At 45.8% G+C, this 13403-nt stretch overlaps 1 protein-coding gene across 1 annotated transcript; it reads right to left on the bottom strand.

The window, feature by feature from the left end:
• Window positions 1–12125: 12125 nt before the first annotated feature.
• Window positions 12126–13336, bottom strand: POJ06DRAFT_243812 (peptidase S24/S26A/S26B/S26C). Its single transcript, XM_056186413.1, has 4 exons — window positions 12893–13336; window positions 12729–12839; window positions 12498–12666; window positions 12126–12443 (listed from the first exon to the last, which is right to left on the bottom strand). The coding sequence occupies exons 1-4, from the start codon at window positions 13057–13059 to the stop codon at window positions 12300–12302; spliced, it is 591 nt and encodes a 196-aa protein (XP_056047624.1). The 5' UTR covers window positions 13060–13336; the 3' UTR covers window positions 12126–12299.
• Between the last annotated feature and the right edge of the window lie 67 nt (window positions 13337–13403).

Genomic DNA, 13403 nt, shown 5'->3' with positions numbered 1-13403 from the left:
ATGAAGTGGGAGTTAAGGACGAGCTCGCACACGTGCATTTGCATGGCTAGCGGAATCAGTCACGGGATGCCTGTGTGATAGTCGTCATACAAGATCGTTTTGCTCCATATATTAATTCATACCAGTTTTCTCCCTCATCGTGAATCGACCAGACTATGTTGCCGGGCTCCTGGCCTGGCAACACCTGCCCCTGCAGACCTGTTCCTGCTTCTGCTACCTGGATACGTCCATCAACAAAACCCATAATGCCCGATCGGTTACAAATTAAGATCGGGGCAAATATCACGGAAACCCATGTCGGCTCGTTCTCAGCTCGAAATGCTGCACAATTGAATCGAAACTCGAACGCTGACGTCATCGCAGGACAAAGTTTCCATTCATGCAACCTTATTTAGTGCTCAGCCTTTCAGCTAACTGACTGTAACGTCTGCGATTACGATGGTTCCGCATCTCGCTGATGGAATTACGAAGAATCCGATGATATGCCCTTTAGTCTTTGAGTGTGCATTGTAATGTTGACGATGCAGGCGCCTCGTTTCCGGCCGTCGGTTACCCCGGCAACATCATTAGAGGCACCAGCTAGAACCCACCGAAACACTTACAACATCTTTGTAAGTCACCTCTGGGTATAGGATATAGACATGAGGTCGACTGTGATCCGCAAGTACGTGCACCAAAATCAACACGGTTAAGCCTACGTGAGAGCCACACCAAAGCTAGCGAAAGGGCCGGATCCCGACAGGCCGAAGCCTGCGCTTCGGATTATTCCGTCCATCGCGTCCAAACGATCCATTAGGTTAGCCCGTAATTTCGAGTCGCATCATTTCTGCTTGTTCTAGCCTACGAATCGTTGTATCCGTACCATTAAAGATCTTGCAATGACCAACGGTTGCCTGATCAATCAAGCTTAGGCCCGTGTGAACATGCATGGTCTCATGCGGCGCATCCCCGTGTTATACCCGCAATCTTGTTGCCATTATTGACTCATTCACCTTTCGTTTTCGTTTGTTTTTATATATTTAGGTTCGGAATTACTCATTGCCTGCGATATATATTTATATATGTGGTAAGTACGTTTGCATGTGCGCGAAAACAGGCAGCCGGCGGACTTTATTCGGGGTTTATATTACATACTGACTTTCGGTTCATCTAAAATTGCGGCGTGGTGCGTTTCGGAACATGTCTTATGCGGCACACCGCGCCAACGATCCGGTTAACAGACTCTCTAAGACGCCTGCGTGTCTACTCCAGTAGTTCGCTCACGAACGAGAACGAAAATTTTAAAATTGGGACCAATTCCCGACACCTCGACGCCGCAGTTGTAGCTTGGTCGTATGAAAATGTCGGTCATTTTGAGCACAGATATAGTGGCAGCGGGCAGTTCAGGTCGTGCGCTGATTTGCATGGCTCTGATTTGCATTGCTAACAAAATATTGTTCTAGAGGTAACAAGTCGGGCAATTTACTGGAACGACCGGTCGGCACACGATAAACGACCATCTCGCGTCTAGACTGCAAGTAATAGCATCCGGCTCCCCACAAACCGAACGATAGCATTTACTGCCCGTCGTCTAGGTTGGTTGGTTACCAGAAAACGTGAGGTACGCCACTTCTATTAGGTACCGGTGAACAGTTGCGGCTACATAGCAATGCGCGACTGCCAAGCTATCTCTCTTCAGCCATGCTTCTCGTTGGCCCTTCAGTCATATAGACAGACTAAATTTGCAAACAAACCGAATAAAACAAGTAGTTGTGTTCCACATACAAAGAAGTCGTGTGGCAACTAGAAGATCTGAGACATCAATCTCATAACAATGTGCGACCGGCCGACGCGGAAGCCCCCCACGCGAAGCAATTTTTCCGTTCCAACGTTCGCTACCAATGTCGCCCGCCACCCTCAGCACAAAGTAGGAACAATAATCATCTCGAGCTCGGACCGTGGTAACCTATTGCTGGCCAAATTATTCAGACGGGACAGGAGCGTGAGCCGTTCGGATTTTGCAAGCGTGACTATATTTAGTTTGCAACCGGTTCGGCGAAAACCTTCGCGCCCTGTCTTCGCATGTGGAATCCAGCGAACCGATTTTTTTTTTACCCATGCACCACAGGGCATATCATCTAATAGGAGAAATGAAGGTTAATTCAATAAACAGTTCGTACTGAAAAACTATTACCTCCTTGGCACCATTTACCATCTTGAGACCTATTCTACCTTTAGCCCTAATCCTGCCCCTATGGCGAGCGAGCAAACCTTGTTTGATTAGCGCAAACTAAGTCTACGATACAAGCTCAACGTATCATACCATGGACGCGAACTGCAGGTCGTCAAGGCGCTTAAGAACAGGCAACACAATTTCCAAGCTGCAGCCGCTGTATCAACGGACTTAGAGTGGATAAGCCACTTTTTGTTGCGCCTCTATTTTTGCAGGTCTTATGCATCCCGCCGTTGCAGGTTGGCCTGTCAGAACAGCCGAAGCCGAGATGGCACATGGCAATATCGCCCGTCGGAATTGGCCTGGAACTTTCTTCTGGGACTTTCCGCTCGGAATATAACAGCTGATTTTGCATTAACGGCAGCATCAATTATGCCGAAGTTAGACCGTAGTAAATTAATAAGAGTAACAGTACAGCGAAATAAACCACAGCACTTCCGACTACAGCACTGCAGTCGATGCATGAAGGTTGCTGGCGATGTTGCTTTTTCGGCGCTCCGATCCCCCGCATTCGCGGTTATAGGCCATCTTTTGGAAAGTCCCCAACCGGTCCCAGAACAGCGAGAACATAGATCTGGGCAAAATCTTTGCATTGGAACATAAAGGGCTAGTCTTTGCCTAGAACTAATGACCACATGCCATCCCGCACTGACTTATTGGCTAGTTGGATCTTGGTGTCTTGCAACCCCACCTCGCGTCCTGTAATGGTAAAGTGGGGCACTTGGCACGTCCGATTTAGAGTTCTAATTAGGCGATGACTATGCGTTAGCTCGTGGCTTCAGCTTTAGCCGAATGGCGGGCGCTCCACTCTGCATACCTCGCTCAAATTGCCACTACTACTTAAGGAATTTACTCTTATCTCAAATAAGTGGCGAACACATCAGGCCCTGCCGCGACGAGCTCGTTAGCCATTGCTCTTTGGCAATCGGTATGTGTACCAATTTCTCGTACATCCATGCCACGTATCGACTGGCGGTTGTATATATATCGCCTCATATAATCCCTAAAGTACCAGGTTAAATACTCTAGAATTTCCAATAGCTCACGATTATACGCAAATTGGTCATAAACAAAATTCAGGCGAATTGCGAACGTTGGTCTCGGGCTGTTTCTTTTTACTAGATTTCTGTTTGCTGCCTCATGATGTGACAGGTTGCTATCAGATTACGACGCCCAGACCCCACACTGTCTAGATAGACAGAACACGTGTCTGCACGCAACCGGACCGGAGGCAGCGAACCGCGACGGCGCTTTGGACTTTTTGCCTTTATCAACTATCAAGTTCTAATACTCTGCTGCCGAGGATCTGCCGCGCACAACCATCTAGAATAACACAGGTTCTCGAATTTATTCAAATAAGTAAACAGAGGATGTCACAAAACACGGTTGTTAGAGATCGTTTGCCATCGAAATATCTGGTACAGACTTGGTGCAACCGATTTTGTCGACCATCTATTGAGACAAATCTGTGTTAACAAACCTCAAGTTCAGAGATCTGAGAGCTGAGCGCACTGGCCACATCTGGATTTAAGTCAGTAATCCTTATGACAGCCGAAAGGGTACTTCAATATTAAAGGCCGCCCTTATCTCAGCCAAGCTGGAAACGAATATTGAGAGTAGCGGCTCCGGCAATAGCACTATAGCACAGGTAAGAGGCACGTACTCGTCTCAGTATCTGAAGTCGGAGTTAATCTATCATGCACAGCCTGACTCACGGTGGAACAATGGTATTTGTTTAACGCACGTATCTGATCTATATATTTCAGTGAACATTAAGTCGTGATAGCAAGCCGGAAAATTTTCAGAACTTTTCCCAACCTGCGCTGCTCTAATGTCTGAATCATGCTTACACGCAATCAAATTCCGTTTCCGGATGCGGACTTCTCCGACTAGGTATAATTGCATGCACCCTACGCATTCATGGCCTTGATTTTCACTCACCATAGCTGTCACTGTCCGCCCTTGTGCATTCTAATGAGCGAAATCATGCAGAAAATAGTATATCGAACAGCGACGATTTGCTGAAATCGATGCACCGATTGGAAATGATTGTTCATCTCAGGAGCAGAAGCTATTAATTGTACAACTGATGGAATTGATCTGCTGTGCACTAAATAGTGTGTGGCCCTGATGTTCAGACATGATGGAAGTCACTCTAAATGGGGGCCGGGGGCGTAGTCAAGGAGACATCATATGTGTACGGTACATCCGGAAGAATTAATAATAGGAACATCCTCGTATAGATCCAATCAAAACGCACGCTCCAAGTATCTGCAGACAGAGGTTTAGATGTCACGAGGGCAATGCCGTATTCATATACTCTGTCACTCAAGCCACGTTTGCCTGATTGTGGCTATGATATGTACGCACCTGAATTTGACGACTTTAATACCTCGTATCCGTCCCGTCCAGGCAACAGAATGTCACAAAACGATCGTATCGGTGGTTCAGTTATGTTCCAATCATGAAGTTCGGGCATGCAGTATCACTACCACTTGAAGTCTTAGGCGCCGGACAAAGTGACCGTTGAATCGCTGTCAAATAGATGCGGTTCGGAACTCCCGACAAGACACGGCTGCTTCCGATGTCAATAGACCTAACCCTCTTCTAGGAAGTTTAGATTCCATGTCTCACCTCGAGGCATTTCACCGTCAGTGTCGCGATATTGTTGAGTGCCTGCCATCGTTGTACTGAACTGCCCAGAGCTGAGAGCCACCGGCATACCATTTCATCCAAAACTTCAGACGGTGGACCGACCGGAGTCCGGAGCGGCGCGATGTGCGTGCGATATAATTCGTGAATGTGCATCGCTCGACTGCTGCTGCCGAAGTGTCGATTCTACGGCGTCGCCCGAAGTCTGTATTGCAATCCACGTATCATGCAAGCTCTAAGTGGGTCTCATCGAAAGTCTTTTACCTATCGCGCGACGTAATCGTTCATATTTGATACTGCGGAACTGAAACAATGTCTAGCTAATATACATGCACACGAACGACTCTAGCCAATACTATCTTAGGGTCGGATAATATGGTAAACAGAGATACGCCGATACGGCTTCTTCGTAGGTACGATTAACACGCCTACACGATCTGCTTTATGAGTTTTCTGTTCTGATGGTATCTGATGGATCTGATTTCTCCACGACCCCAAAAAAACCTAATAATAAACTCTCTCAGTCCGCGGACCCACACCGTTGGTACCCGAAATGCTCAAAAGCAGATTCAAGTAGGCCCCTTTTTATTTTGGGTGTGTCGTTTGCAGCAGCACGTTCTGGAGGGGCATGGCTGTACCAATGCACTCGGCAAGTGTGGACTCGAGCATTACCCCTCATTCCCTTTTGGGCCTCGTGGAAAAGTTTCGTGTGTACTGATACCGGAACACAAGCACTCGCGAATACAATGCACTAAAGCATCCATAGCATACCTCATCCTGGATTGCTACTGCCTCAGGGCATTATGCTGCATGTGCTGGCCAGAAGACGAGCAAAATAAGGCATCTGTTCATTGCAATGTCCTGCATATTTCCGCGACTTCACTGGGTCTACATTGCCGAGAATAAACAGACACTCGGTACTGGCTTAACGACATCTTATTCGCTGACAATGAACCGAAGACATAACGTGGGGCGCTGACAATGAACCGAAGACACAACTGGGGCGTCCCGACATTAAGCTTCTGAGGCGTTATTGTCGGCCCGGAACCTCAATCCGAACCAGTCAGAGTCTCTCGGAGTCTAGATATGATGATTGCATTTCCTTCGGGCGGTATGCATTTGACCATTGGTGATCTCAATACCATTGTATGACAATGCTAATGGAGACGTTCTCTTGGCTATTGGTTCAGGGGCTGGCTAGTGAAAGGTTTGGCCACAAATGTTGCGTGCGTGGGGGGTCAATCTTAGTTGAGGAGCCACCAACAATACTGGCATTGTTCTAGTCAATTCTTCAGTAATGGCTTCGTTCATTCAGCGTCACATATGCCCACTGACCTAAATGCTGAAATTTTCAGAGAATAGTATCGGTTTAACGGGGTTATCTAGGGCTGTTACGAATATTCGTAATTGCGAATATTATTCGCAACGAATATTCGCCCGAATAATTATTCGCAAAATTTTGGGTTGCGAATAAAGCCTGCGTATATTATTCGCAACAATTTTCGATTGCGAATAAATTATTCGCTAAAACTTTGCGAATATTCGCAATATTCGCAATTCGCAAATTATTGAGTAGTTACTTTTATATCGGATGTCCCGTTCAGTTGCGCGTTGACGGGAAACAAATTAGTCTGCTAGTCTGCTATCTATAAAATGAGATGATAACTGTATACCATGATTTTACTAGCTCTTACGCAACCTGACCCTAACCCTGACACAGTTAAGACGCTACTGTATATACTTATTGCCTAATTAGTCAACTTTATAGCTTCTTTAAGCATGTCACGTGATAGCTTGCGAATAACGAATAATTATTCGTATTCGCAGCTTATTCTGCGAATAATTATTCGCATACTTTAAGCCTGCGAATAAAATTAGCGAATATTATTCGCACAGTTTTGAAATGCGAATACGAATAACGAATATAGCGGATATCTGCGAATATTCGCATTCGCAACAGCCCTAGGGTTATCGGCTTATAGCGAATCGGCTTAACGGGGTTCTACTATAATAATTGTCACGTCACTATGTACTTTGATCAAGCATCGACAATCTCCAATCCAAGCCCATGTGATATATCGATGGCAAACCAATGTTGTCAAGGAATCCGCAACGGTAACAGCAGCAGAGCAGAGCTGTAAGCTTATCAAATCTATCAATCTCAAGTCCCATTGGCCCGGTGGTCTGGTAGTGAGTAGTGGCCACCGCTAGCATGCATGTGGCAAGCAACAAAACGGCCATACTGGGTATAACGCCCTACGTGTCCATTTGCAACGGAGATTATATTTTCAATTGGAGCGATGAGATTCATTGAATCTTTTGGGGTAATCATGTTAGGACAGCTCGAGCACCATCAGTATGTAGACTTCACATGTATACTGACTTCACATGTATACTGCAGAATTAGCGCTGAAGCGTACTACAGGCCACCAATTCGACTATTCCTACATTCTGTGCCATTCGACAACATTCGTAGTGGGTTTTAGATTATTGAATGCTGCTCATGATTGACGTTTCTGGCTTTTGATTGAAACGGTACGTTGTTCCATTTCGTCCTTTCCTTCAGGTTTCCGCGCTGCATTGAGCTGCTAATTACTACGTCCATTATTAGGACTTGGATATTTCCCAAAGGGTTGGTTTTGAGTACCTTGGTCCGCAATTTGAGGCTCTAGGTAGCATCTGATTTGGTCGTTTCTCATTGCACAAGCAGTCCTCATGCTTGCAAACATCGTTTGTCGGTGATATCATATAATATTAGTTCTCATATTTCTTTAGTTATAAATAAGTTAAGTTACTATTTCTTATTTATAAATTGATTTCTGCTCGCATTAACTTGCAGACCCATTGTGCAAAAGGTAACTACGTCTTTTACGTTTATCAATTTAAAAAGTACGCTTAGACTGCTTCAGCGGAAATAATTATTTAGTTTTTGCCACGTTATTGCCCATAATGGCCTTCCCCGACTTGTCGGGAATTTCGCGCCAATATTCGCGTCAAAATATAATTTTTGCTGGCCAGATGGCCAGAACGCCGTGCGTCAATTCGCAGACAAACGACGCACGGATCGTACCAAGGATGCATTCAATCCGATTGAGTTTCGGTGATCTGAAATAGTGTTTTAGCCCAACCATTGCACCCTGAGAGGCAGCTGAATCGTTATATTCGAACACAGTTCTCCACCCTTTTTAAGTTATGGTGGGCACGACTTGTGTTGAGATGACTTTGAATTTATATGCCATGAAAAACGACAAGCACGGATCTCCGTTGCGGTACGTTTGCGTCATGGGAGCTTTCGATTAATTTGCTGCTTAGGAGATTCACGCAAATACAGGGCTGTTATTGTTCCCACGTCGGTTTTTCAGGTCCCCCGTCCGTGCCCATTTTGCAGTACAATGACGAAAAGAGTGTCACATTCATGCCGTCATCTAGCATTACAATGTCTAAATAATATACCAGCAATTGTACCCTCGTTGAATGAATTTGGCTAGCATGATGGATTCTGCTTGCGGTGCCGTGCAATCGGTTCATTACGTCATGTTTCAGAACCAGCTCTTTGCCATGCCTAACGGGTTTCGTGATCGTGACGTCATTTTTGCCTCTCAAGTGGGCATCCTACACATACGCACATAAAATCGCAACTTTATTCACTGGTTGCTAAAAATCACTGTTGCATCAGTACTTTCCTGATACTTGGTTCATAAATGTTTTCGTCCGTACGAAACATGTCGGGGTTTTGTTCAATTTATTTGCTGAAAGTTTATACCTGACCTTTACATGACGCCCAATGGTGGCGGACTCCACCCAATTAGGCGGGCTTACCTTTAACTTGGCGCCCAAGACTAAACCAAGGATCGGTATGTGCCCGTTAACACTAGTAGATGACCCTGAGCGGCGCCAATTCGTACATCAAAAGGCACCGTTTCCTCCACCTCTCTCCACCGAGAAGACCGAGAAAGGCACGCATTGACGCACAATGACGTCATGAGAAGCTTCCGGTCCAGGGTTCTCCCTATTGGTTCCTCCTCGGCCAGTAGAAAGCACTCGACTACTACGATGAGCCTGCTGTTGTTTCAGAATGCTCTGATTGTATTTAGTTACTGTTTTATTATTTGCGGAGTGATAAAATGTCTGGTTACTTCTTCCTGACAAACTGGTGGGTGTGTTCACACGAAGTCGATAACCAGCAATTGCACAACGTATAGCGTCAAGTGCGAATTACGACCGAGTTCACATGAAGTCGATAACCTGCAGCTAGTTTTCGCGGCAAGTTGCGGTATTACGATTAAAGAACTTGCAATGTTAGTATAATAATTACCTGGTGACTTTTTATTAACAGTTGATGACGATAAGTATATCCCTGAATCCCTCCCATCCTAGAACCCGCGGTCTTTGGCGAACAGAACCGGTCGTACTCCAATATCGCGTTCGACTTCGTGCGGAGCATTCTTCAAATCACTGGTTTGCTCGCGGCCGGTTCTTTAGGGCTGCGTTGTGGCTGCGTTGTATCTCATCCTCGACTGCTCCGGCCGCCACGCTCTTCCAGTACCGTGTATACGTCCCGGAGAACGAGACATATTCAAGTCTAGGCATGCCGTCAACTGAACCGAGCTAACACTTGCGAGCAGTGGCCAGGCACCACCACCACCAGTAACTGAAAGGGGTATCCTAACTTTTCGGCAAGGGTCTGCCCATGCCCACCTTTCTGCACTTGCCCACCGCAATTCACGGGTTTGCCGCCCTCATCGTTGTAACTGATACTCCACCGACCGGCTGATAGCTACACTAGCCGAGCTCATTGTGACATTGCGACAGTCGTTCGATTTCAACTCGATATGCGGCAACTGAACTGTCGCAGCCTTAATCGGTTGCAAGATAAGTTAGTGTTTATATACATAGTGCCCACTCGTTCCATCTCTTCGTCTTCGAAACCAATCAGCCTCATAAAATACGGGTACCGATACTGTTATAACGTTGCACGCACGCCTCTAGTCGCCGCGAATCTATTCGGCTAGCAACGCGTCTCGGACACTACAGCTGCTTACGCAAACAAGCTTCGTAACTCGAGTGGCCGGTTACCTTATCACAAGGGTCCTATTGCGATCGCTTCTGCGCCCGATCAATGTCAGATGGGTATACGCGCAAATATCTACAATGTCTCCCATTACATCATTACATGCACAGCAACAAGTCAATGCAGCATTGGCCCTGTAATCCCCATTCCTATCAATGAATAAACAGGTACGCTCTCCAGACTGTGGGTACGCATGTGCATCAGACGCCCTATGACACAAAGAAGCATTGATTTAACGGTAACGCCGAACACATTCCCCAGTTGACTCAATCGAGCTACGTTCGTCGCGTCACTTGTTCAACCGCTGGCAAATGCTTCAGGGAGTGCCAGAGTTATGAAAGGCCCAAATTCGCAAATTCAGCTTTCTTACAAATACGATATTGAGCAAACCCTGAAATTGATGAAGCCCGCTAATTATTCTACTTGTCAAGCCAACAAGCCGCTACGAAAGCACAAAAGTCGTGATGAATTTCGCAAAATCGATCTGCCACCACATATATCCAACCCAACACACGGTGAACCTCTGGAGTGCGTAGTTGACCTTTCAGGCGTACTTCAATCTATCAGTATCGCGTATTGCAAATATTCCGAGCTTGCTGACGGATGTGGTAATACTGGATGTTGTAGCTGTCTCACGAATAGCGAAGCATGCGCAACGAATCAAATAGCCAAGCTCCCTGTTAGCAAGTCCAAACACTCATAAGTCCGCGCTCCAATAAATGTCAGACAGACGCTTATCATATGTGATGACAGTCAATTCCTACAGACCCATTTCTAGGTTCTCAAATTTGAGTCTGAGTCTGAGTCTGAGGAGGCGTCAAACTGGTGCTCCAGGCTTGTGCAAATTGGAATGTCGGAAACGTCGGCTGATATTCATCATCAAAATGTTACATAGTAGAGAATTCTCTATGATGTTGTAATCTACTGGTGTCCAATTATACCGACTGATGACAAAATTATCGACCCGAGTTACATAAATCTGCGAACTGGAATACGAAATGCGAAATGCGAAATGCGAACTGCTAAACCTACGAACTACGAACTGCGAACTGCGAACTATAGCCCCGATGCAGCATAGTTCCCGAACACAATCTATCATTTAGAAACACTTACGGGATAAAGAATTGAGATTGCAGTGGGCGGACGCGCAAGTGGCTGGCAGTCTGCGGCGCGTTCGGCTCTTTGATCCGGCACCAATTGGAGGTCGAGGAGGAACCAGCAAAGTACAAGTCGTGCTGTGGTAGTTTGGACAATCGATTGCCGTGGGAATGGTCGCGGATGACGATTGCGATTCACTCGAATAATGTAGTTCATCATCCTGACTGTTTTGCATGACTAACGGTTTCTGAGTATCGAATTATTTGATTGAGCCACGTCATTTATTCTCGACATTGAACAGGTATTGCGGATTATTCTGTGATTGCGACGTTCCTGTCATTACGATACGCCGCTGGTGGAAGTTTCATTAGCAAACTTGGACTCGCACCGCAATTCAGCTGCCGCCGGGAATCGTTATAGGCGGTAGAGCTTGGTCATTTCTTTACAGATTCGAAGCCACTATGAGGCCACGGCCACAGCTTACATCTTGCTCTGACGCGACGCTGTTGACAATCATGCAGTTCTATTATCTTGGTAAGATTTCCAATCCTACTTCTACTACCTTTGTACGGCCAACTGTACAAATCATATCTCCGCGTTCAGGGCCAATGCCGTCAGGCCAGCTTCATGGCAATGATTCACTGTAAGAAAATATCCTCTGACTGTTCTAATAAGAGGAGGACTCAAGGATCTCAACATTACACTGTGATTCTGCTACAGTACTCTGTAATGATGGGATACAATCATATTGAGTAAGAACGGCTTCAATCCAACTTCTGTGCATTAAATGGTTAAAGCGGGTTGTCCGACATGTTAAGAATAAGACAGGGCATTTATTTCTGTGCTTACGCTCTCTAGCTTTCTTGTACCTTAATTTTGATCCGCTTTGCAAATTTGTTGCCTACTGGATATTTAAGCAGGTCAGAAGCATTGTCATATCCATCAATCTCGGATTGCGCAGGCACTGGGTTGAACGCCTGCGCACACTCTTCTACACTCTCAATGGGTTTAAAGATGTCCAACTTGCGGTTATGAATCTGATAGAACTTGGCACCATCGACCTGTTCTTTGGGGAAGGTCAAGTTATAAATACGGACTTTCTATTATTTGAGGAGTATATTTCGTAATCTTAAAGTTATATAGTATAGGTTGAGATACTCTATTTACAAACGGATCCATTTGATTCTCAAACCGATCCACAAATCAGCTCTAGTGTTAAGATCTAAAGTATGTACAGCTTCCATGTAACGTAAAACTATTCGTCGATTAGGTTGACTTGGGATATCGTGAATAACCGAGGCCGACGACCACAGACCGAGGGTCTCGGCCACCCGCCGGTGGAACAGGGCCCCATCTATCCAGGGGAAACATTACTGTCTGTACTCTAGCCGTTACTAATGCGATCGGTATCTAGTTTCAGATTAGAATATCTCAGTCTTGCTCGTATTATTCAGAATTAATCACCGGTCCGTATGTATTACTGTCGATCGAGTGTATATTATCTCCTTCAACCCAGAAATGACGAGGCGGAACAATGACTGTTGATTCTGGATATGGGAATCGAGTACGCACTTCCTCGCCCTCGAATGCAAGAATTCTTTTAACGACAGTGCTTTCTGGATCGCGAGGGTTCCTGGACGTTCTACTGATTATTATCCTTGATGAAGCAGATCGTACGAGAAAAGCAATACCCACCTTAGCACGACAACTTCTCCTCGCTTATATGAATTGTAGTTCTTTGCGTTAAATTTCCATAGTAGCGTGACATCCTTCGCTAGCCCGTTCGTTTCTGGATTCAGCGTCGGTCTTGAGAAAATTAGTACGTTTCTCGAACTCCTCATAATTCATGGAAAACTCACGTCATAGAAGACCCGTCAATGACGCCTATCCATACAACATGGTTCGCGACATACGCAATGACTGGTACCCATGATAATCCGATGAGTGCTGTCTTAGCGGTGTACTTGAACGTGGCCCGAGTACTTCGGAACCTCTGACTTGCAAATCGCGAATATATGAAGGTCATAGCTTTTCGACCTGAACAAGTCTCTAGTGACAATTTGTAGATCGACTTGCGTCTACAGACCAGGCCAAGCTTATATGGAATGGGGATGACGAGTTATTAATACTGTATGGTCGCTGTCTCTCACACCCCATACGTCATCGTACATTCGTACTTCGTTCGAATCCACACAATCATATTACTGACAAAAGTCGGAGGCGAGGTTGGGCCTGGGTAGGGGCTTGAGCAGTTAAAAGATGGGGGTACCCATATTGGGACCGTATCCGAATCTCCTCTTTGGACAGTATGAGAATCCGCTTAATCCCAAAAAGGAATAGCGCATGAGCTCCCAATGCGTATTTACCTGC

The sequence above is a fragment of the Lipomyces tetrasporus genome, assembly GCF_029532465.1.
Source record: "Lipomyces tetrasporus strain NRRL Y-64009 chromosome Unknown POJ06scaffold_1, whole genome shotgun sequence".
NCBI classification, from domain to species: Eukaryota; Fungi; Ascomycota; class Lipomycetes; order Lipomycetales; family Lipomycetaceae; genus Lipomyces; species Lipomyces tetrasporus.
The sequence above is the reverse complement of the archived record's forward strand: the minus strand, read 5'-3'. Positions and strand labels throughout refer to the sequence as shown.

Bases quoted from the DNA above. Each gene is read 5' to 3' on its own strand.
- POJ06DRAFT_243812 (XM_056186413.1), bottom strand. From the start codon at position 13,059: ATGACCTTCATATATTCGCGATTTGCAAGTCAGAGGTTCCGAAGTACT. The intron at 12,840-12,892 runs GTGAGTTTTCCA...AATTTTCTCAAG, and splicing joins ATTGACGGGTCTTCTATGAC to ACCGACGCTGAATCCAGAAA. The intron at 12,667-12,728 runs GTGGGTATTGCT...TAGAACGTCCAG, and splicing joins GGAGAAGTTGTCGTGCTAAG to GAACCCTCGCGATCCAGAAA.